Raw genomic sequence first — 25,465 nt, 5'->3', positions numbered from 1 at the left:
TTTTATTAAATATTTCAGAAAATATTTTTAAACTAACTTTAAAATCTATATGAAATATTTAGGACAACTTACATGGGTGAATTGATAAGGAGTTAATACTTCAATCTAAGAATTATACTACTCCACTTATTAATTTTAATTTGTTCATGTATTTTGTTATTGCATGATTTGTATTATGTTTCACATTAGATTTAAGGATTAAATATGTTTTTGGTCCATTAACTTTCAGTAAAAAAATGGAATTAGTCCCTCTTCAAAATCGTCTAATTTAGTCCTCAAACTTTACAAATGTTTGGGATTTAGTCCTTGTAACAACATTTTGTTAAGTTTATTTGACGTTTAAAACAAGTTTCAAGACAATTTCTTGGCTAACATTGAAGCAGAGATGTGTCAAGTGGGTTAAACAACTTAAATGCTCTCGTGAAACACATTTAAAAGGTTAAATTAACTTAAAAAAAAAGTGGTTAAAAAAACTAAATTCAATTTTTGTTGAAAGTTAAGAAACAAAAAACATATTTAACCCTATATTTAATAATCACATTCAAGCTCTAACTAGCATGATTTCAAACATGTATCTAAAAATATCAGCATAAGATTTATATAAAGGACAATATTGTATTATTTTTACAAAAATTGTGACTAAATTAAAACTATAAAACAAATGTAGGAACCAAATTGAGACTTTGTCCATGTGCCACTATCACATCACAATTCTAATGCCATGTCACACTGATCGTGCCACATGGCACAATTGTAAAGTTAAAAGTGTAAAAAAATAAAAATTAAATATATTTAAAAACCACAAATTGATACGTGGTACGAATTTGAAGATCGTTTGTAAAAAACTAATGACATTGATCAAATTGAATCACTTTTTAAAAATCATGATCAAATTGAATAAAATTAAATAAGCCAGAAACAAATTGAGACGAAAAAAAAATGAAGAACCAACTTGACACTTCTTAGCAAAAGCAATGACCAATGGAATAATTAAAATTAAGGCTTCTCTTTATAATGAATGCAAAAATCAGATAAAAGGAAACATTTAGAATCAAAGTATAGTCCATAAGTGAATAAAGTATAAACTAGAATAAAATTATATTACAATGAGACAAACTGAACAACAAGTAAAGAAAGCAAGTATATTGAAGTGGGAATGCAATTTTTTTTTTTATAGCGTGCGTTGATCATCTTCCATTACCAAAGTCAATTAATTGAAGCTCTCTCGCACTATCATATCTAGTATTTTGTTGGCCACTACTATCACCAGGTTCACGAATGCTTTGTGCCTCAAAAAGCAAGTATTGTCTCTCCTCAAAAGTGTGGCTTGAATTGGTCCAAGGGTGTTTGTTCATAAGCATCACTCCCTCCAATTCCATTGCCACTTCCTTCATGCTAGGCCTTTCCTCCCCTCTAAGTTTCAAGCACCTCGCAGCAAGAATAGCAACCTGCATAATCTCGTGTTTATTTTCTTCATCCTCATCATCAATTTGAACAACATCAAACAAATTATCCTCTTCCAAGCTACATACAAAGTGAAACGTAAGACTTCGTTTTTCTTCTGTCCTCTGAAAAGAGAAAGGCTCCTCCCTAGTTAGCAGTTCTACAAGCACTACCCCAAAGCTATACACATCACTCTTTTCAGTCAATTGGCCTGATTGCATATACTCTGGGTCTAAATACCCAAAGGTTCCTTGCACAATTGTGGCTATTTCAGTTTGGTCTTGTGGAACCAATCGTGAAGCTCCAAAGTCAGAAACTTTGACAGCGCCATTGTCATCTAAGAGTATATTCGCAGTTTTCACATCCCTATGGATGATGGGTATACTAGCTGCAGAGTGTAGATATGACAAAGCTCCAGCTGCTTCAGTGGCAATCCTTAAACGTGTTTTCCAAGATACATTACCCACTTGACCTTTTTTATGCAAATAATCAAAAAGGGTGCCATTTTTAACAAATTCATATACTAATAATGGAACTTCTGTCTCTAGACAACAACCCAAAAGTTTGACTACATTTCTGTGATTAATCTGTGATAGTATAATGACCTCATTGATGAATTGCTCCACCTGGCTCGCATCCACTATTTTTGACTTCTTGATAGCAACAACTTGATTATTTGAGAGAACTCCTTTGAAAACTGTTCCAAAACCTCCTTTGCCGATGATTAAATTCTCATCAAAATTGTTGGTAGCTTTATTAAGTTGCTCAGCATTGAAAATTGTGGTGGATTGAGATGAGTCTCTTGTTGTAGAGAGTTTATGTCTTAAAATGATGCCCCCATTCTGCTGAAAGAACTTTTCCTTTAGTTTTAGGACTCTCCTTTTCTGGAGCATTAAGTAAAGCCAAGAAACCCCCACAAACAAAGCAATTAATCCTACACCTGCTCCTGTTATCAAAATAAACTCAAATGAAAATTTAGTGTCTTGTCGAAAAGGAAGAAAAACAAAACTCTAATGGTCATAATGATATGCTCACCAATGACGATCTTGGTAAATTCATCAGCTTGCTGCTTTGGCTGGCATCCTCCACCTTCGTTTGTTGCATTTCCGATCATCCCATCAGGACATAAACATTCGAAAGAGCCAGGAGTTTCATGACAATACTCTGCTCTTGCGCAGTTGTGAGTCCCCATTTTACAATCTGGGAAGTCTACAAAAGCCAAAAATAATCGATGATTTTTAAATAATATTGATATTGGGATTACGTTAATTATACTAATAAAATAAATTCTTTTTATTAATAAATTCAATTTTAATAATAAAATAAAAAATTTGGATTCGCTTTAAAATATTATCAGAAATAACCTAATTTCATTAATTTTTTTATAAATTATGAAAAAATTACAAAAGTTGGATTCTCTACTTATCTTTATATGTTATTTCTCTTTTTGTATCTTCAAAATACACTTTCGATTGATTGTGAAATTTTAAAATATATTAAAAATATCTTTAAAATATCAAAATAGTATATGTTAAATACTCAGTACAACACAAAAATATTTAGCATAAAAAATGGATTCAAAATTACATAAATTTTCGCAAATTAAAATTAAATTAAAACTACAAAAACTAACCCAGGAACAAAATGAAAAACCAAATAAATAATTAAACATTCATATATTAAAACACTGTCTTACTCCGACCAACCCTTCTTTTCCGTTCTATTCTAATAAGATAAAAAGTACGAAAATCATGAGAAGTAAAAATATGAAAATCACCCAGGTTACATATAAATAAATTTATGAAATATAAATCAGTGTAAACATCATGATTATAAGATTAAGTTAAAGTTAAAATTCAGTTCTAAAACAATACTATAATTAAATAAAATAAAATAAAAAGTCATGAATATTAAAAAGATACATTAACTCTGAAGGAAAATAGTAAAAAGTAAAAGTAATAAGATTATAGATTATATAAATTGATGAGAAGTAATTTACCTGTGCAACCCTGATAAAGGTAAGGGTTGCCCTGAAAACCTGGTTTACATTTGCAGAGGTAGCCATTTCCAGAGGGTGGGTCCTCGCAAAAGCTATTATCACTTATGCATGCATAGTTAGTTTTGTCCTTGGAAACGTTACAGGCAGCATCTCCAACACTCCAATCAACAATCATGGGAGCCTTGTCGAACGGGACGCTATTCAAATGATCCCTGGAGAAATTGTAGCCGCCATTTTTGACGACAAACGAAACGCTGCAGCTGTTGGGATTGAAAGAGTTACTGAAATTAGTAAAGGTATATGCTTGTATACCGATGTTCTTCATTCTAGGCGGTATATCCACCTGGCAGCACCCTCTACCCGCACATTTCCCATCATTCGTCTGCATGTTTTCCAAATTTTCTAGATTGTCCCAACATTTTGTCACGCACCCTGTTGTTGAGGATGCAGATTGGTTGACGTAACTGGTGAGATACCCGTAGGTGTCGCAGCCTATACTCAAGAACTTGTTTTCCGTGCTGGAAATGGTGAAGGATGCAGTTCGGAGTGAGGACTCGTAGGCTTCTGTTTGTCCGTTAGAAATGTTGACTTTGCAGATAGCGGAGACGAGGAAATCCATCTCCAATTGACCTAGGAGGCTTATGTTCAGAACTGGGATGTTACCTGTGTATAGACTGGACTTTGTGCAGTTGAGTTCCAAGTCTCTCTCAAAGGAACAGTTTTTTCCGTTGAGTTTTGACACACCTACGCCAAATGGATATGGAATTGAAACATCTCCGCATTTGTTCAGGCAGCCGGGCAGGGCTTGGTCAACTGCTGCAGTTGCTGTTCTTGCTAACGCAATCACCAGCAGCAGCAGCATCACCACCTTCAACTCCATTGTATAGTAAACTATAAGTGTTTGCTCCTTCTTCTTCTTCTTCATCTTCTGCGAGCATCTTTATACTAACAAAAATGCCGCGGCTTCAGTTTGGGTTGAACCATTCGTCTAATGTTTTGTTTGGTTGTGCACAAGTTTATGCCGACTCAGTCAGGCAACTCTTCGTCTTGTTATTGTCTCACCCTCTGTGATAACAAAAATTCCCATGTCGTATGTAAATGGGTAATAAATGGATGGAAAATAACTTTTTAATAATTAAATATTAGCAAGTTTTCGTAGTTATATGAAATAACATTTTTTTTATATTTTGAAATTACCTAAAAATACCATCTCAAATAAAAAATTATCAAAACATTACCATCTTAAATAAATACTTTCAATTGATACTCATATAAAAGATAGAGAATAATTTAATTTTTACTTAGAAAGGATCGAGTGTAGCTAGAGTATTATATTATTATTTAAAATTAAAATTTTATTTATATTTTATTATGTTAAATTTTATTTAAAATAAAATATAATTTATATTTTATTAATTTAAATTTAAGTAAAATTATTATTTAATTTATATTTTATTTAAAATTTTTAATTTTATTTTAAAAATTTATAAGTTATATTTTTTAAACATTCACAAATATTCATAAATACTTGTAAATTTTAAAAAATTCATAGATATTTTTTGAATTAAATATCTGACTGATAATAGATTGAATTTCTTTTAGTGAATAGCGTACCCAATCCGGTCCATCAGGATCTCTATCACTTATTGTTTTCATGTTCGTATTATTGAATATTCTATCATAACACCTTATTAGAATTAGGAAGAAAAAGAAAAAAAAAAAAAAAAGAAGACAAATTTAGAGTAACTTTTACTTCATTCTATTTACATCACTTCATGATAGTTCTATATAATGGGACCTATACTACACGGTAGCTTGACCAAGACTTACAACCTTTTAATTAATATTCTTCTTTTTTTTGTCATGATATGTATTTTAATGAAATTTTGGAAGTCAATATTTACAGAAACGTGTGTAGAAAATAATACGAGGAATTAAGTTATTTTAAAAAAATTTGAATACTTTTAAAATATTTATTTTTCATGATTTTATAATTAATTAATGTTTTACTATTATATTTCAAAAGCACATAAAATGAATATATAAGAAATAACTTTTTCAAAGTGGTTTTAAAAATAAACTGATTATTCGTAGTGTATAAAAAAAGGAATAAAAATGACTGGTAATAATAAGAACAAAATATAAATATTTTTTTTTCAAATATTTAAGTCAAAATTTTATTATTTATTATATATACTTTATTTAAAAAAAGTTATTGATTACTTAGAAAAGCATATCGACTATGTACTAGAAAATAAAAATTTATTTTAGTATTTTAACGTCTAACTTTTAGTTTATGTTACTTTCAACTTGGAAATTGTTTTTTTTTTTTCATATTTTTCTCACTCTTATAAATACTTATGAAATTTCTTGAATGATAACAAAGTGGTTGGCCTTGTAGTTTTAAAATTTGTGAAATTTTGATAAGGATCATACTTGATTTGGACAAATGAATATATATTCTTATGTTCACATGGAGAAAGAGATTTGTAGAGAAAGAGAGTTTAACACTTATTTTTCACTTAAATGTCCGTTCTCATTAAATTCCAACTTAGCGCTTATATATTTACTTAAATGTTATCATTTTTCTTTAAACTTCAAAACCTTGTGATAATTAATAATAATAATAATATTAATATAATAATACTATTAAAACTAATAATAAATATATTTTATTTTATATTATTTTTTGTTGGTGTATGGTCGGGTACATCCCGGCCCAATAAGACAGAAATGGTCGGGATCACCCCGGTCCAAGTATGAGGCACATTCGTTGTGGCCCAATCACTGAGGTATCTGCTTTTTACCTTTTCTCCAACACAACACAGAGGGCCCAATAAGAGTGATGGTCGGATATATCCCGACCCCTTTTGGCCGTGTACATCCCAGCCCAATGATGTGACAGATGGAATATGGGATTATGGCACAGAGGTACAGAGGAGTAACGCGCAATCTCAGCCAAAAAGGAAGAAGTTGATATTTGGTGAAGTACAGACGGGCAAACCCCAGAAAAGAAGGAGTTGATATTTGGCGAAGTATAGACGGGAAAAACTCCAAAAAGGAAATAGTCGATATTTAGAGAAGTACAAATGGGCAAATCTCATAATGGAAAGAGCTGATCTTTAACAATGGCACAAACGAACAATCTCAGTCGATAAGGAAAGAACCAATGCGTATAACCTCAGTCGGAAAGGGAAAAAATTGATCCTCGAATACAAACGGCCTGCAAATAATAATAACAGGTCTGTTAAGAAATTAGTATAAATCAAGGCTTAGTGAACACGTAAAGGTATGCTCTTCTCACTGAACCAATTACACCTCATATCAAATCACTTTCTGACTTGAGCGTCGGAGTGCCTGCAGGTACCCCCACCCCCGGAGTGCAGACGGCAGGGAGATCCAGGAGGAGTCTAGGGAGGAACAGGAAGAGGTTCAACACAGAGGGTTCTTGAGATCGTCTGGTTCCTCACTAAAATAGTATCGATCAGGTACAATTGATGCCCACCGTGGGGCCATACTATTCTCAAGAAGGATGGTGTCGACAAGAGCAGCAGTCGATCAAAATACAGTAGCAGCGAAGATGCAACGAGAGATGAACCGCCAGTTGGAGGAATTGAGACGCAAGAATGAAGAAGAGATAAATGCCCTGAGAGAGGAGAACCAGCGGATGCGAAGGCAAATTAAGCAAAATTCCTAACAAAGGGAAGAATCTCACAATAATGGAGAAGGAGAGGGCGACACACGACGAGATGAATCCAGGGTACAGACCACCACCAACCAAACAGGCGCGAGACCCAGAACAGCAGACGCCACCCCTTCGTGGACGGGATCATGGAGTTAGAACTTCCTGCACGCTGGAAAGGATTGACTATGAGCCAGTACTGTGACACTATTGATCCAGAGGAGCACGTGGACGTATTCACCACGCAAGCAGGGTTGTACACTTCAGATGACGCAATTCTTTGTCGTGTGTTTCCAACGTCCCTGAAAGGTCCTGCACTCAACTGGTTCACACAATTACTACCTAACTCTATTGATTGTTTCGATACGTTGGTCACCCGTTTCGGCATTCAGTTCGCCACCAGTAAGCCACACCATCTCACTTCTCTGGCGTTAGTAAATATACGATAGGAGAAGGGAGAATCTCTGCGGGAGTTTATGGAGCGCTTCGGGAAGATATTGTTGAATATCTCTAATCTAAATCCTGAGGTCGCCATGCACCACCTTGTAACAGCGTTGAAGCCTGGCCTGTTCGTTGACAGTTTGTGCAAGAAGCCCGTGAGCAATCTGGACGAGCTTCGAACCAGGGAAACCAAATTTATGCAGATGGAAGAATTAAAGGAGTTTCGCAGTACGACCCAATCAGACACTCGGGAAAAGAAATACATTGACAGAGAAAGGGTGTTAGCGCCGCGACCTGACAGTAGGTTCAAGGACTCTAGACAACCAAAGTACAACAGGTACACACCCCTCGTGTCTAACAGAGCGAGAATTTTGGAGGAGGCCTTGAATACCGACCTAATAGCAACCCCTCAAAGGGTCCCAACTCCCCCAAACGCGGATATCACTAAGCATTATCGGTATCATCGGAATTATGGGCACACGACGGAGGATTGTTTTACCCTGAAAGATAAAATCGAAGAGCTTATACAAGCAGGACACCTGAGAAGATTTTTCAAACGGAAGGAAGGGGGATTCTCTTCCAGGGAAGAACGGGAAGGTAGATATGAGGAGTGACCACGAAGAACCTCAAGGTACCAGGAGAGGCGAGAGAAGGCAACAGAAGGAGGGTTGAGCCTGAGAAAGATGATGAACAAGATGTGAGGGAGAAGCCATTGAGAGGGGTGATCAACTATATATCAGGAGGCTTTGCAGGAGGTAGAGCCACTATGTCCACGAGGAAAAAGTACGTCCGAGCAATCCAAAATGTCAATGTCGTATCTACATGTCACCGGCGGCACATGTCACCCATCACATTCTGTGATGATGATTTTCAAGCCATTGATCCCCAACACGATGACCCAATGGTGATCTCAGTGGAGATTGAAGACTTTCCAATAAGTAAAACCTTGGTAGACCAGGGTAGTTCAGTGGATATCCTGTACTTGGGCACTTTCAAAAGGTTAAGAATTTCGGAAGTAGAAATCCAACAATACTCGGAGTCGATCATGCGCTTCTCAGGGGAGCGAGTGAATACAAAGGGCTACATTGATTTGTTCACCAAATTCGGAGTAGGGAGAACGACGCGAACGGTAAAAATTCGATACCTTATTGTTGACGCTCACACCTTTTATAATATTTTGCTAGGGAGACCTTCGTTGAACATGCTTGGTACGGTGATATCCACATATCACTTAGCTATAAAATTTCCGTCAACTTCGGGAGACATAGTCATTGTACATGTGTACCAGCCAACTGCGCGCAGATGCTACGCATACAGCCTGAGAAAAAGACCCATACACCAAGTTGAGAGCCCAACACCGTTATAATACCAAAATCAAACCCAAGTCTTTTCACCAGGGAAATCTAGTGTGGCGAATGGCAAGTGCTACCCGAAAACATGTGGGGAAGTTCTCGCCCAACTGGGAATAGGGCCATTCCGTGTCAAGGAAGTTGTGGGTAAATACGCATACAGATGGGAACACCTATCAGGTGTCTCTATTCCAACAACCTGGAACGCCTCACATCTGAAGAGAGTTTTGGTCAAGAAGGTTTTAATGAGGCATCGTAGCAATAAATAAAGCATAATTTTTCATTATTATTACTCTACGCTTACATTTTCCATCGCTGAAGCACGCACACATTTAAATTAAGTGCATCAATCAAATACTTTTTTAGCATTCTCTCTATGGAAAAGGAAGCTTCATCAAACTAGATGATCTCCCCATATCTATATCAATGGGAAAGGAAGCTTCATCAAACCAGATGATCCCCACATATCTGTATCAATGAGAAAGGAAGCTTCATCGCCCTAGATGATCCCCTCATATATGTGTCAATGTGAAAGGAAGCTTTATCGCCCTAGATGATCCCCCTATATTGATAAAATAAATACGACAAAGATGACACATAACAACACACAAAAGCGGACTTACTAACCTAGTAGGGCAAGAGGCCAACCAGGAATGGCCGGGTACATCTCGGCCAAGACACATGTTGGCAGCCTCACAACCACATCCCAACCAAGAATGGTCGGGTACATCCCGTCCAGCAATGGCCAGGTACATCTCGGCCAACCACACTCTTTCTTTCCTTCATACTCGATTTTACACATTTCAGCCTCTTGTTTCACTTCGTTCACTACGAGACTGGGGGGCTGGTGTTGGTGTATGGCCGGGTACATCCCGGTCCAATAAGACAGAAATGGTTGGGATCACCCCGGCACAAGTATGAGGCACATTCGTTGTGGCCCAATCACTGGGGTACCTGCTTTTCACCTTTTCTCCAACACAACACAGAGGGCCCAATAAGAGTGATGGCCGGATATATCCCGACCCCTTTTGGCCGTGTACATCCCAGCCCAATGATGTGACAGATGGAATATGGGATTATGGCACAGAGGTACAGAGGAGTAGCGCTCAATCTCAGCCAAAAAGGAAGGAGTTGATATTTGGCAATGTACAGACGGGCAAACCCCAAAAAGGAAAGAGTTGATATTTGGCGAAGTACAGACGAGCAAACCCCAAAAAGGAAGGAGTTGATATTTGAGAAGTACAGACGGGCAAATCCCAAAAAGGAAGGAGTTGATATTTGGCGAAGTACATACGTTAGAAACCCCAAAAAGGAAAGAGTCGATATTTAGATAAGTACAAACGGGCAAATCTCATAATGGAAAGAGTTGATCTTTGACAAAAGTACAGACAGACAAATCTCAGAATGGAAAGAGCTGATCTTTGACAAAAGTACAGACGAACAAATCTCATAATGGAAAGAGTTGATCTTTAACAAAGGCACAAACGAACAATCTTAGTCAATAAGGAAAGAACCAATGCGTACAACCTCAGTCAGAAAGGGAAAGAATTGATCCTCGAATACAAACGGCCCGCAAATAATAATAACAGTTTCGTTAAGAAATTAGTATAAATTAAGGCCTAGTGAAAACGTAAAGGTATGCTCTTCTCACTAAACTAATTACACCTCATATTGAATTACTTTCTGACTTGAGCGTCGGAGTGCCTGCAGGTACCCTCGCCTCCGGAGTGCAGACGGCAGGGAGATCCAAGAGGAGTCCAGGGAGGAATAGGAGGAGGTTCGACACAGAGGGTTCTTGAGATCGTCTGGTTCCGCACTAAAATAGTATCGATCAGGTACAATTTTAACCATAGGGATACAACTATAATTTAATAAGTTTATTATTAAAATATATATTTTTATTCATTACATCCATCAAATTATTCTAACACTTTACTTTCAAATTTTTTTCACTTCTACCTCTTTATATGGATGATAAATAAATTTGTCTTTGTAAGTATTATCCGAACTCGTTTTCAATATAAATATATATATATATATATATATATATATATATATATATATATATATATATAAATGGGTATAGATATGTATATGAATATGAATCTTCATGTAAAAAAAATCATGAATTGATATTTCAGTTTTCCGCACGATAAAAAATTAAGAACGGAAATTACTTATTTCATCCCTCCGAATATAACCACTTTTAGTTTTATTTCCTTTTCTTTATATTTTATTAAGTAACTCAAATTAATTTCATTTTGACACTTTCTTTCCTTTTAAGTTTGTTGACAATTAAACAAATTATTACAAGTCACATATATATATTTGAAAAAAATATAAAAAAGAAGTGTGCACTTCGAGGTAGATAGATGTGCAACAATAATCCTGATAATTCACACTTAGGGATACATGCAGCAATTATGGAGTTAGTTGAGAAATTGTGTTACCCAGCCATGCAACCTGTTTCGCTTTTTTATGTGATAAACAACATTAAATATGTGTTTCATATACTAAATATAAAGTGGTTGATTAAACAAAAATATATAATAAAAAACTAAGAATAAAATGATTATATAAGAGCGTTTGGCTGTTCTTTAAAGAGTATTTGACCAAACATATACAATAATATATTAATTAATTTTCTTCCATCATTTCTTATCCTCTCCAAGGTTGTAAAATAGAGTATGTTGTGAAGTGATAGTTAACTTAGTTAACTCTCACTTCTTAATAGGTGTTTAAGGAATTGAGTTAGGTCTATTTAGCTATTTATAATAAATGTCACCATTGGAGCACGACATTGTTACTTTCAAATCACAAAATGTCATGTTCCTCATCTTTTTAACCTTCTTTCCTTTCTCTTCTCTTCTTACACAACCCATTTTTTACAATACACTATTATATAGTCACTGTTTTTGTTAATTATATTTTTATTCAATATTTAAGTAGATTATTTATATCATAATTATAATGGGGAAGTAAAGTAAGGTTACATAGAATATTTTATTAAGATAAAAAATTTAATATATTGATTTGTCTTTTAAAAAAAAGATCTTAATCGCGACATTTAATACATTCATTTTCATTAAACATGTTAATTCGATTAACTAATTCATTATAATAAAAAAAATCCTTGATTTTTTATTTTATTTTCAACATTAATTAAACGTCTGAAATTTATAATTTTTCTTAACCTTTAAACATTACGACACCATATTTTCTCTAAGATTAAATTGAATTAATTTAATTAAACACTTGAATTTGATAAATTCCTTTCGCAAAATTATAGTGTGGTATCCCACACATGCTGTGGTGTCAAGTGATTATGCATAAAAACAGTGATCGATGCCTCAGTTATTTGTTTTAAATAAATTATTACTCGCACTTGAATGAAATAAATGTTAGTGTAGTATGAGCGCAAAGATAAAAGCATTTAAAAGAAGGAAAATTAATTTTCTTAAAAGAAGAAGCAAAATGTGCATTGTAATAAATTAATTTTCTCCGCCGACCGATTTGTTTGAGGTTGGAGATGGCCTACGTTATTTCTACTATTTATTTTTTAAAATAGACTCTCATTATTCGAAATACTCGTTGGATGAGACTCTTATTTTTCAAAGACAGTCAAAATTTTATTATTTATTATATATACTTTATTTTTTAAAACAACTATTGATTACCTAGAAAAACATATCCACTGTGTCTTAGAAAATAGAAATGTATTTTAGTGTTTTAAGGTCTAATAATTTTTAGTTTAAGTTAATTTTAACTTGGAAATTGATTTTTTTTTCGTATTTTTCTCAGTCTTGTAAATATTTAGGAAATTTCTTGAATGATTACAAACTGGTTGATCACTTAGTTTGAAGTATAGATAAATTTAAGGGAGGATGAAAATCCTCACATAGATGAAGAGATCCTCAAAAAAAGATACATGAGCACTTATGCTTTATTTAAATATCCATCAATTTTTTTTTTTAAATTCCAATTTAACACTTATGCTCTTACTTATGTTGTCACTTTTTTTTTTAATTCCAACTTACCTTGTGATAATTAATAATAATAAAAAATTATTATTATTATTAATTATAACAATAATAACAACTTTATTAATAATAATAGTTATTATTATAATAATATTATTATTAATATCAATACTTAAACTAATAGTAATAGTAATAAGTATATTTTATTTTATATTAATTTTAAGCATAAAAGGTAAACTATAATTTAACTAGTTTACCTATTAAAACATTTTTTATCGGTTACATTCATTAAATTATTCTAAAACTTTACTTTTAAAACTTTTATCTATTCATCCTTAAAATAAACAATATTATTTTCCTTTCTCACTCTCCTCTCAAATTTTCATTCATCCATTTTCTTTCAAATTCCTGATCGGAAAGAATGAGCTTTCTTCTGCCATATTATGGCCCTAGTAAGTTTTTTCTTTTTATGTTTTTGTAATCTTTTATTTACTATCTCCTATATCATTTTTTAAATGTTTGAGTTAGAAATTAAATCATAAGAAAATATTTTAATTATTAAAATAATTAAATTACAGGAATAATTTTGGATTATAAGAATAATAATGTAAAAGTAGGGATTCTGTATATTAATTGCATATACTCTCTTGTATATATTTTTATTTTTCTTCCACTAAAATACATTGCAGAATTAATTTTATTTGTTTCCTTTGTCGTCTGTCTTCTATAAAAAATATTTTTTAATTTATTATTTTGAAAATTGAAATTAATATTTATTGTATGCTTAAATTAATTATGCCAAAATTAAAAAGTTAATTATGATAATAAAGGGGGGAAAGTGTAACCATACATAAATAAATATTACAATTATAAAATTTAAAGTAGCTTTAAAAGAATAAAATTTAAAGTAGCTTTGAAATAATAGATTAATTTAGACTAACTTAAATAAAAAAATGAATGATCGATGTTACACTTCACCTACATGTTAGCTTGACCAAGACTTAAAGCTACTTAACCAATATTTAAAATTATTGTTTTGTCCTGATATGTACTTTAATGAAATTTTGACAGTGAATAACTACTGCAAAAATAAATAAGAGCAATTGAGTTGCTTTTAAAAAATTTTAAATACTTTTAATTTTTTTTTTATGATTTTGATAATTAATTAATCGTTGACTATTATATTTCAAAAACACAACAAATGAATATAAGAACTAACTTTGTAGAAAAGAATTTGAATTGTTTTATTTTGGTGTTTGAAGAATTTTTTTTCTTTAAACCAAGTATTGATAAATTAAAACAATGTGGTTCATATTTTATTTTTATTAAGTTGAAACAAGTATTACACAACATAAATAAATACAATATAAAAGTTGATGAATAATGATGCGCATAAAATCTCTTCTATTTAAGTCAAAGATTTATAGATTAGGAACCTCAAAAAAACGAAAATCTTCTATTGCATGAAATTCATTGATTTAGTACCAATAGTTATTTATTAACAAATTTGAATATGTAAATAAATGGAACACCGATGAATGATACATGAATAAGTCAAGCAATTTTGGGTAAGAAAAAGTATACTTTCAAAATTTGGTGTCTGACGAGGTGAGCTTGAGAACATTTTCGATGGGTCGAAAAGTATGTTGAGAAAATGTCCATATTGCCTTCTTTTCTACCAGCCCTGGCACCAATGTTCTATTATCAGAAATTTACGATTTAAATAAAATATATATTTACCTGTTTTTAAAAATCGTTATTGAAAGAAATTACTTCATTTTGTGTCCCCATTCATCGTCAAGATTATCGTCATCATCTAATAAACCAGGTCACCACGAGATAGAAAAAAAAAGTCTTTGAAAATTAAAAAAAAAAAGAATGGTCACAGTATAGTTTATTATAAAAAGATATATAGAAACATCCTTTAGAAAAAATAATAGTTTTTAAAATCAAATTTGGTCTAGAATTGCTGTCAAAATGAATTGGAATCCGCGAGTCAATCCGACTCACCACAGATTTAGGTCGGATTGGGTTGAAATTTTTTATAAATTTCAATACAGATTAATTTTTGATCTGGCTTATCCGAGTTGAACCTGTGGTGGCTTACCAACCCGCAAATAAAGGGTCACACAAATTTTTTTTGGTTAAGTTGAACTTTACATTTTGATCATGTTAGGTTGTTTTTTTTAGCCAACACATATATCATTTGTATTTTTGTGATTTTGGTTTGTATTTGAATTGTATCAAAGTTTATTTAGATTTTAATTAGAATTATAATCTAGTTTTGACTGAAAAAATAAAAAAATTATATATTTTTAATTAAGTGAGCCCGTGGGCCAACTCGTTTAACCCACCAACCCGCGGTAGGCTAGACCGGATCCGAATTTTTTTGGCTCGCTAATAAATGAGCCGAGTTGGGTTAGTTCACTAAGTGATCAACCCTGGTGGATCGAGTCGAGTCGAACCAGGTTACCCATTTTGACAACTCTAAAAATTGCATGTGAAAAAGGCATTAACACTTTGGAATGTAGTTGTAAGATGATTTTTCTTTAATTGAATATGCAAAATAAATTTAATTTTACTCTTAAATCATATAAAAAAAATCATTTTTACTAAGAAAATAGTTATGAAGTTATTTATTTTAATTTAGCAAAGATTAACTTTACTTTGAAAAATCAAGATTATATAATTATTTTTTAGAAAGATGATTGTTGGTTTATATATTTTAATTTTAAAATTTTAACATTCTTTTAAAGTTTTTACTATTCACGCCGTTCCGTGCAAAGAATAATGCGAGAGATTATATGTAACACCGTTACCCCATCATACATTAAATAAAGTTAATGTAATTATACTTTAATATTGTAAATTGTTGCATAAGTTTTATCTAGAAGAAAATATTTCCAAATAAACTCATACATCACTTTGAGTTTTAATATCTCAAACTTCAGCAAATTTAGAAAAAAATATTTATTTTATATAAAATTTATTATATATATATATATATATATATATATATAAATTATTCAACATATCAAGACTTAGTGAGCTGCACAACCAATGTATATAGCAAATTTAAGTTTGAAATTGGATGCGTTATTATATAAATATACAACAAACCTTATCAATGTTATGATGTTTAAAAGAAAAACGCATGCTATCATGCTATCAAGTGCAAGTCATAAATGTTTTGGCACTTGAATGCATCACCTTTATTAGATATTTATTAGGTATGTCAACGGGACGGGTAGGATATGAGTAATAGTTTCTTTGTACCCTATCCACAAAATAAATATTCGTTCTGTATCTGTACTCATATCTGTCGGATATCCGTTATGCGGGTACTCATATATTTTTTTTATATCTCCGGGTATTTACGGGTACCCGCGGATATTTACAAAATTATTTAAAAAACAAATATTTAATCATAAATTCAAATAAAATAAAATAAAATATATCACTGTAATAAATTTTAAATAAAGTTCAAATAAACTCAAATTCACACAAGTCCAAATAAGTATAAAAATAAATATAAAATGACGTTCAACACTTCAATTAATGCTTTGATCAACCAGTCCATTTTCTCTAATTCATTTTTGAAAAATAAACAAATAATAATCTTCAACTGTCACGTGTCAAGTATTCTTATTTTGATTCTATCATTTGACAACAAGCATACCATAAACGTTATTGTCTATACAGAGTTTGATGTATATGTCCAATTTCAAAGAAAGGAAAGACAAAAAATGTCAAGGGTGTACCTAGAAGAAGACAACATACTAATATTTGAAGTTGGAAGAATGAAAAGGCAGAAAACAAGATGTACAACTTAGAAAAATTATATCAGAATGTTTTTTACTAATATATATATATATTATATATATATATATATATATATATATATATATATATCCGTTAATATACGGATATCAAAAATACACATACCCGCAGATAACGGATATCTATTTTTAATATTTGTTTCCTACCTGTTGCAAGTTTTATCCGCAGATACCCACGTGTACAAATTTATTTTACATCCTTAATCACATCATACAATCATGTATAATTATTAAAAAAAAGCTTAATTAAATGAAATAATATAATAATTTGAGCCCTACTCTTGGATAAAGAAAGTATGGACCAGCAATTCCTTTCACTGATTTGGATTTACATCTCTCATCTCCATCTCTTCCATAAATTAAATATACTAAATTAACATGTAATCGTGGTTAATTTATTAAATGGGATTAATTTACTTTTATCAATTTATCTGGTTGGATTTTTTAAATTTTAAAGAATAGAGTGAAGTTGTGTTTGTGGTAGCACTAAAATCGTAAAGTCGTACCACCTAGGACAACTTCAGGTCTCTCATCTCAAATTGTATCACTCAGACATATTTCAAGCTGGATTTTTTTACTGAAGTCGTCGCACTTGACACAACTTCAGTTAGAAGCAATTAAAAAAGCAAAAACTACTTTTTGAAATTGTGCTGAGTGTGACTTCAGCGAAAAAAAAATCCAATTTAAAGTCTGTCTATCAGCAAGAAATATTACTGTGCAGTGAAGCGTAAATCACTAGAATTAATACTTTTCTGATCTTTTTCAATCCCACTGTCTTCTTGGATGGTATAACCGGTTTTACCACAATGAATGCAAACTTTCTTAGTGTTAGATAATTCTTCCCTTCTTGGTTAGGAAACTCGTTCTTTCGATAACAGAGTTTCAGTATGCCCCGTTCTGAATTTTCAGTCACCACAAAAGCAAAGAGTACAAATAGGTTAGCTAAAAATTTTCAGTCATCCTTCAGATCATTTCCTATGAATAACTCATACAAGATATTATAATATATTACTTTTCATTCATATTCAAATTACTAACAAAATCAAAGATACTTAAAAACTCTGCGTCTAAAAATTCAGCAGTTCATTTACAATAAATATTGAAGTCGTTACATTGCAAGGTTTGGGGACATAAGACCCTCTTGAGACGATAATGGATGCTGAGCTAGTTTCCTGGAAGAGATAGATGGCTTGTCATTGACCAAACATCTCTTTCCAAAGTGTAAACTTTTCTTGGCATAGAACCACAGATTAGGTGATTTTGCTCTTTTGACAAACCGAAGCACCAAGTAAAGAACCACTCTGTGAACTAATAATAAGGTAGCCAATGCTGTTAAGTCCCACCATTTGTTATGATCCAATGGAACCCCAAGTACCAATAACAGAACTTTTTCTCCACTAACCTTCGCATCACCAGGTAGCAAAGGATCAAACTCAACCCCCAGCATGTCATTCTTGTATTCTCCCTGTGTACAAAACATCACAAGCTATTACAAAAACCACAATCTTATATATATGTACATCAGGGTGTACATGTACAGGTGCACCTTCTGGTTTTGTTAAAATTATTTTGCTCTTTTAATCTTATATATTTGAATTCACTGGTCGCTAATTTATGATGTACCTGTGTATAGTTCAGAGTGTACAAATACACCACCTATCTTGTCTACTGATTTAGAGTCTCTTAGATTCGACATTGTGTTCTGGTATAGTCTTAATTCTTATCAAGTTTTTGATTTAATCCAAAACACTTTGCATTGTACCTGCACTGCCCAGGAAGCAAAACTGAGGTAGGACATGGGATAGCGCCAAAAGAATTTTGGAAGATCAGGTAATGATCTGAATATTTGGGAGGGCATCATCATGAAGATCTGCAGCCACCATGAAACAACTCCATCATCAAGTTTAACCTAAATGTTATTATCCCAGAAACTGAGAAAATGGAATGCTTACAATTACACCAGTTCCTGTTCCTATGCCCATCAGCACATTGGGGACCAGTGAGGCCACAGCCATGATGCAACACTCGACAACAGATAGGCAGAAGAATAAGTTGATACAGAAAAATGCATAATTAGTTAAACCCGGATGAAATTGCACCATGAAGTTAATGATTGTTCCAGAGGAAAAAGATGTTAGAACAAGGAAAGGGAATGATGATATGATGTTTGATACTACAAACACAGCCTCTCCATAATGCCCTTTGGATCTTTCACCATAGAACACCTGATTTTTGTTGTGATTAGATACAAAGCAGAATGTTTAGTATAGATATTGTATCTTTGGGAAACAAAAAGAAGCATTTATAAGTTTTACCTTCAGTTCTTCAATGAAAAATGGTAATCCTCCACATGACAAACAAATCATGAAGCCATAGATGAAGGATACACACTTTGCTCTAGCCAAGATTGAGCTGTTTCCTGTGCCAATGTGAAAAAAGAGGGTGCCAATACTGATTCCTACCATTATGTAGAATATTATCCTCAACCAGTAGTAACCAATGTCCCTAGTCATGTTCAGAAAAGATCGCTTGGTCAATGTACACAATTGCTTCCTCCACGTGGTAGTGCTACCTGTGTAGTGCTCAATTCCTTGTTCTTCCTACATATTTGCATCTCTCAGTAAGGAATAGAACAATTTCTTTACTAGAAACAAGAAAAGAAGATGGGAAATTCAGTACTTTCTTTTGAATGATCAGTTGATCAAAATAGATTGATGAATTTGTTGATTGGATTCATTCTTTAAATTTTCTCCAAAATGATGTCAAACTCAGGATTATGTAAGTAGGAAAATTTAAATCTAACTCAATCTTACAAAATTAATTTATAAGGTGAGATTTGCATTCACTTATATACTATAAATTCGTTGTGTCTAGTTGATATGAGATCTCTAACATCAGAAAAGAACCTAATCAATCTGTGATTAATCTTAAGTGTGCCTAATTGTTAAACACTAAACTGGTTTTGTGATGCAGGTAAATACTAGAAAACAAAGATAGGATTTGTACTAATAGGGAAACTAAGGATATTACTGATGAATACTGACTAACAAATAATTACATTGTGTTTCATTTGTTGAATTATTGTTCTTGCATTGAACATTAGCTTTGAACTTTTGTAAGTCTCAATCAGTGTCCTTCTGATCTCTGATATTCTCATTTCCATTGTTGACTTCGATGATGCCTGTCAATGAGGGCATTAAAATTCACATTCAAAAGCATTGTTAATGGACTAAAGAGAAAAAATGAAAAACCAAGACTGCAAAATCTAATGCATACCAAACATAATTGTGTCCTCTCTAGTACTTCAGTAATGAAGTCAAACTCCAAATTAATACACATAAGAAAATGATCTGAAGGATTTCTTCTAGTAGGACAGGGAAACCCTGCATCGGCAAAAAACTTTTCCCAAATTTTAATCAGAGACACAGAATCTTCAAATCCTCAAATTAGACTCCAACTTTGCCTGTGTAATAAAAATGTATACCTTCAGAGCCTTCTTTGCTTCTCCAAAATAAACAGTTTCCCCACATGAAAGCAAGAGCAAATCATCAAACAGTTCAAAAATCTCACTACTGGGTTGGTGAATGGAGCAGATAACTATCTTTCCTCTCTGAGCAATGTGGCATAGTGCTTGAATGACATAGAAAGCTGAGGCACTATCAAGGCCAGTTGTAGGTTCATCAAGAAGTAAGACATGGGGTTGTGTTAAAATCTCAAGGCCAATGCTAAGTCTCTTCTTTTCACCATTACTAATACCCCTACAATGCCAATTCCCAATCCTTGTATCTGCACAATCTTCCAGACCCATTTCCATTATGGTTTCTTCCACCACTTTGTTTATCTCTTCTTTGCTCATTTTGGAAGGAAGTCTCATGTTTGCAGAGAATGTCAGAGTCTCTTTTACAGTCAAAGTTCCCAACAAAAGTTCCTCTTGAGCTACATAGGACTGAAAATTGAAGAAATATTTTAGAGCAGACCAAGGGAAAAAATAAAGCATTGCATGATCTTATTATCTTACCACATCTCTTGAATTCAAGTTTTTCTTCCCATTGATTAGAATATTCCCGGTAACTACAACATTTGGAGCAAGTTTTCCTGTACAAAAATGTCAACACTTGTTGTCTCTCACCAATAACACTAGTAAAAGACACCACACACTGTCATAGTTCATTACAGTCCTTAAATTGAATCTTATCTCAAGGGAAAGGGATTACATGATTATTAGCTTCAGTATCTTAGTTTAATGCACTCACAATATATTTCTACTTTTACATATGATAAGAAGAAGAAAGTTGTCATTCTATTATTATTCAGAAGTGGTTTTTTAAATGGAAACTACGTAATGGGACTAATTAGATATGGAGTGTAACACTCCATCTTTTGTCTTTCTTTATAACTTTTGGTCAATAGAAAAGTGTTAGATAAAAATATGTTTCTCTGCTATGTCTCTGTAATTAAATATGTTTTTGCTTCTTAAAATATAGTTGTTTCTTTCCTATGTAACCTTTTTTATCCTTTTTTTTTTCTTATTTTGGTTTTTGTCATTTTATTTTATTTATTGAAATTTATTCCAGTTTTTTATCCGAAAAAAATTGTTGTCTTTTAATTCTTATCAAATATATTTTGAATAAACTAGTTCAAAATGAACAAAATTTATATGGATTAAAATAAAAAATATATATTATGGAGAGACTAAAATTAATTAACAAAACTAAAAAAATAAAAAGGAATCAAAAGTTAAAAAAAAGAAGATAAAAATAAAATATATTATTTGTTTGGATATCCAAATATGAATTTAAGTCTCAATAAACTAACAAAGTATTTCTTATTTGTTCCATAGTTTATTATAACATGATACACTTATTTAAACCTCTCTTAGGAAGATTTTTTCTACCATATAAGTGAGGCAATAATACCACTGATACTAATAGGTCTTATGAGGAAAGATTGTTAAGGAGACACACCACCAAATGAAACATGAGTTCAACCCACACAAGAAATTGATATCACCTCTAACCAAAAATTTCAAGACAATGAGTTTATGAATCTTCTTGCTTATATGTGTTGCTCAACTTTTTCATGTCTTCTCAATGTGAAATGACTCACTTAAGAGATTGTTATAAATTCAAGTATGATTCTAAGTTTTATATTGGGTATAGATGAAAAAGTTGAACATATAAAGAAAGAAGACATGTGAACTCATCGTCTTACATTGTGTCCACTTGTGAAGATTTATTGTTCAGAGGAATTAAGGAGACATGATTTAAGGATGACAAACGTGTTCACTTGCTGATATTTGAGAATATGAGAAATGAAGGAATGGAGAGATTCTCTGATTTTCCTATCTCTTCTCACATGGAGTGATTTGAGAGTGATTAATGATGAAATACCATTATACCCTCAACTCATTTCTACTTCTTATTCACGTGTGTTTCTCGTTTATTTTAAAAATTAAACTTACAATAATAATTAATACCCTAACTTTCTAAACTGTTTACAATAGAAAAATTCAGAATGTAAATATATTATAGTTTTATAATATTTTTTATTATTTTTTTTTTTCAATTTATTCATTTAAATATTTTTTATAAAATAAATCTAACTCATTTAAATATAATTTTATATTACTTTCAACATGAAGGACAATTCAATACTCTTGTTTTTCTTTTAATTAAACTTAATGTTTAATCTATTACATCAATAAAACCAGTCACAAATTTTACTTTTAAACCTACTCACTCTCACCCCAATCCCATAAGGATCTATTCACTTGAGGGTGATTACTGTTCACGCATATGAGAGATGACTGATTGTAAGGTGATTTGGTTGTTCACTTCAATGGATTTGAGAGAGGGGAAAAGGAAGGAATAATGTGATTCCTTTATTCTCTCATTCTCCCTCTTGGGCGAAGATTTGAAGGTAATATTGACCATATTACAATTATGCTCTTTGTTATCTTTTCGTTTTTTTAATTAAAATGAAAACGTTTTGGGCTGCACACATTTGAAATTACCATAGTGATTTCTTCTCAACAGTAAAAAGACTACAAGTAATTACTAATTTTAAATATTTTATTAAAATATGTTATTTTAATTTATTCATTTTAATATTTTTTTCTGAAATAAATCTAACTCATCTAATTATAATTTTAAATTACTTTTAAAATTAATGACAATTTGATAATCTTATTTTTTTTCATTAAAATTTTTTAATTTATCACATCAATCAAATAACTCACAAACTTTAATACTAAATCCATTCACTTTCACCTATAAATCTCTTCAAGTGAATAACATAAAAATTAGTCTCTAATCCACTAAAATTCATCCCCTTCTCTTAGATCAATCTTCACAAAAATAACTCATATTTCATTAAGTCATTTGTTTTCTCAATGAATCTTCCTCAAAAGTCTCATCTACAAATTTGCCTTACTAATTGATTCAAACAATATAGTCATTGTATCACATCTATTTTTAAAAAAAATGTATTAGTGTACATATAATTTTTGGGTGAATTACTTTTATATATATATATATATATATATATAATATGATGAGTACACATAAATACGTATTCTCTAAATTCTGACAAACAAAAAAACACTCTCACTAAATATATCTAGTGCTATGTTCAGCATCTCAACTTACACATATTTAGTATAAATTAAATGAAGTATGCAACTATCCTTGGTGCAACAGGAATCACATATAGGTGATAAATATCAGAAAACAGATAAAAGGTGTTCAGTTTGAGAATGAAGATCTTATGAAACTAACTAGTAATAGCATACACAGAGAAAGAGAGAAAGAGAGAAAGAGAGAGACCAGTGAAAGAGTCAAGAAAGGTGGTTTTTCCGCAGCCAGAAGGACCCATAACAGCCATAACTCTAGCAGGTTCAGCAAAACCAGTGATTCCATTAAGCAGCAACTTCCTCTTCTGTGCTCCAAAACTTGCAGCTCGTTCAACTGTTACATCTTCCCACATCACCATCACCATCGTGTTGATGTTTTCTTATCTCTCTCCCTCTTCTCTTATCTCACTTCTATGCTAGCACTGTCTGCAGTGTCTGCAATGTCACATTATATATATTACGAACAAAAACTTATACTTATTCAAATGGGATGGGGTAGACGTCCGAATTTAATTCAAACAGTATCTAGTAAAGCATAATTATAGTATAAGATATAATTTTACGATTAATAAATGAGTGTGGGTTACAACGTACATGTCCAATGTCAGTCCTCAAAGTGGCTCGTCGTTATTGGTTGTCAGCTTATTTATGACCCTCTGTGTCTACTCTGCAGGGTGCAATTATTTTCTGTTTAAAAAGGTTGATGGGGAATTAATTAGTAACAAATCAAATTTCAACGAGGATCGACATCATTATCAATGATTAAAGTGATAGGTCTTTCAAAAATTTTGTAGCCACAGATCTGAACATTATTTTCTATAAAATGCTATAAGACGGACTTATAAGATAATTATACCTATACATGTACTTTAAATTTCCAAAAATATTACATCTAAAACATCAACCACGGGAATAAAGGATTGTCCAATAATGGAAGGCATGACCTACCCAACTAATCTCCACACACACATATACATATATATATATATATATATATATATATATATATATATATATATATATATATATATATATATGCTTTTAATCCCTATATAATATCATATTAAGGTGGTAAAATTTAATACGTCAAAACATATAGATATTATGTGTGACTAAATATTAATAAATGTAACTCAATTAGTTTATAAAATTATAAAATTATGTTTCCACTCACTCATAAATACATATTAAATACATATTATCTCTAATCAATATACTATTTATATGCTTTAATAATCAAGTTATAACACATAATCTTTGTATAGACAAGTGAAACCATAAAAGAGAATAAAAGCAATACGAAACAAGTCATTTTTCTGTTTTTTGTTTTCCTTTTAATTCCGTACACTACATATATAGGATTGAAATCATTCAAATATAACAACATAGCTCAGTTATTACAATCATACAGTGACTAAGTTTTAACTTTAATCGATAATTACTAAGATAAATTTCTAACTCTGATTAGGGCCATTGCAGATACGGATTGCTTTAAAGATTGCAATGGTTGGTGCTTCTTATTAATTTTGTCGGTATGGTATATCAGACACTCTTTTCGCTGATGCAAAACGATTCATACTCTCTCCGAAAAGAAAAATATTCTTTTAGTTTCTATAAATTGAATAATATATATACATATTAGTCTCTCAAAATAAATTATTTTCTTTTGATATCTTATTGATTGAAATTTCGTGTCATATATGGGCCTCTCATAAATGAGAAACCGAAATATACATTTATTTCATGAACGACAATAAGTACTTACACTACATTTCTCTAAATGATGCGGACTTTATGGGTTACTACTAGTCCAAAATTACACATACAGACAATAATTTTTTTAAGTCGGTAGGAACGAAACCGATCTGAACAAACACGCGGTCATAAAATTTAAATTTTTGAACATGATATAACATTGATTAAATAGATAACCCATGTGATATGGTATTCAGATGATGATACTACATCGGTTACTAATGACACATGATTTAGTATATCTTGCATGATATGGTACCAATGTAATATATTTTAATTTTTATTTCCATTACTTTCGTACGTTCTTCCTCTTTGTTCATCTTTGTCATTTTTTTGTGTCATTTTT

General features: G+C 31.8%; 3 protein-coding genes across 3 annotated transcripts; 1 reads left to right on the top strand and 2 right to left on the bottom strand.

The window, feature by feature from the left end:
- Window positions 1–1,028: 1,028 nt before the first annotated feature.
- On the bottom strand, window positions 1,029–4,511 carry LOC114181030 (putative wall-associated receptor kinase-like 16). The gene is made up of 3 exons (XM_028067351.2): window positions 3,443–4,511; window positions 2,479–2,652; window positions 1,029–2,389 (listed from the first exon to the last, which is right to left on the bottom strand). The coding sequence occupies exons 1-3, from the start codon at window positions 4,365–4,367 to the stop codon at window positions 1,188–1,190; spliced, it is 2,301 nt and encodes a 766-aa protein (XP_027923152.2). The 5' UTR covers window positions 4,368–4,511; the 3' UTR covers window positions 1,029–1,187.
- A 2,650-nt stretch (window positions 4,512–7,161) lies between these two features.
- On the top strand, window positions 7,162–8,931 carry LOC146888877 (uncharacterized). Its single transcript, XM_085666607.1, has 3 exons — window positions 7,162–7,320; window positions 7,574–8,162; window positions 8,204–8,931. The coding sequence occupies exons 1-3, from the start codon at window positions 7,162–7,164 to the stop codon at window positions 8,929–8,931; spliced, it is 1,476 nt and encodes a 491-aa protein (XP_085522733.1).
- An 8,798-nt stretch (window positions 8,932–17,729) lies between these two features.
- Window positions 17,730–23,812, bottom strand: LOC114181415 (ABC transporter G family member 15-like). The gene is made up of 9 exons (XM_028067869.2): window positions 23,558–23,812; window positions 20,752–20,828; window positions 20,218–20,679; window positions 20,010–20,132; window positions 19,792–19,914; window positions 19,049–19,333; window positions 18,686–18,958; window positions 18,496–18,603; window positions 17,730–18,198 (listed from the first exon to the last, which is right to left on the bottom strand). Exons 1-9 carry the CDS (start codon window positions 23,727–23,729, stop codon window positions 17,842–17,844), a joined length of 1,980 nt encoding a protein of 659 aa, XP_027923670.2. The 5' UTR covers window positions 23,730–23,812; the 3' UTR covers window positions 17,730–17,841.
- Window positions 23,813–25,465: the final 1,653 nt, after the last annotated feature.

The sequence above is a fragment of the Vigna unguiculata genome, chromosome 1 (assembly GCF_037176805.1).
Source record: "Vigna unguiculata cultivar grain cowpea cultivar isolate G323 ecotype 2 chromosome 1, ASM3717680v1, whole genome shotgun sequence".
Lineage (NCBI taxonomy): Eukaryota > Viridiplantae > Streptophyta > Magnoliopsida > Fabales > Fabaceae > Vigna > Vigna unguiculata.
Note: the sequence above shows the minus strand (reverse complement) of the source record. Positions and strands in the feature narration are given on the sequence as shown.

What these genes read in the sequence shown, in the direction of transcription:
- LOC114181030 (XM_028067351.2), bottom strand. Translation starts at nt 4,367, where the DNA reads ATGAAGAAGAAGAAGAAGGAGCAAACACTTATAGTTTACTATACAATG. An exon ending in CCTTTATCAGGGTTGCACAG is followed by an intron (nt 2,653 to 3,442) that starts GTAAATTACTTC and finishes TGGCTTTTGTAG; the next exon opens with ACTTCCCAGATTGTAAAATG. An exon ending in ATTTACCAAGATCGTCATTG is followed by an intron (nt 2,390 to 2,478) that starts GTGAGCATATCA and finishes TTTTGATAACAG; the next exon opens with GAGCAGGTGTAGGATTAATT.
- LOC114181415 (XM_028067869.2), bottom strand. Translation starts at nt 23,729, where the DNA reads ATGGTGATGGTGATGTGGGAAGATGTAACAGTTGAACGAGCTGCAAGT. An exon ending in AAGCAAAGAAGGCTCTGAAG is followed by an intron (nt 20,133 to 20,217) that starts GTATACATTTTT and finishes ATTTGGGAAAAG; the next exon opens with TTTTTTGCCGATGCAGGGTT. An exon ending in TTTTCATTGAAGAACTGAAG is followed by an intron (nt 18,959 to 19,048) that starts GTAAAACTTATA and finishes AACAAAAATCAG; the next exon opens with GTGTTCTATGGTGAAAGATC.
- LOC146888877 (XM_085666607.1), top strand. Translation starts at nt 7,162, where the DNA reads ATGGAGAAGGAGAGGGCGACACACGACGAGATGAATCCAGGGTACAGA. An exon ending in AAAGGATTGACTATGAGCCA is followed by an intron (nt 7,321 to 7,573) that starts GTACTGTGACAC and finishes AATATACGATAG; the next exon opens with GAGAAGGGAGAATCTCTGCG. An exon ending in TTCCAGGGAAGAACGGGAAG is followed by an intron (nt 8,163 to 8,203) that starts GTAGATATGAGG and finishes TCAAGGTACCAG; the next exon opens with GAGAGGCGAGAGAAGGCAAC.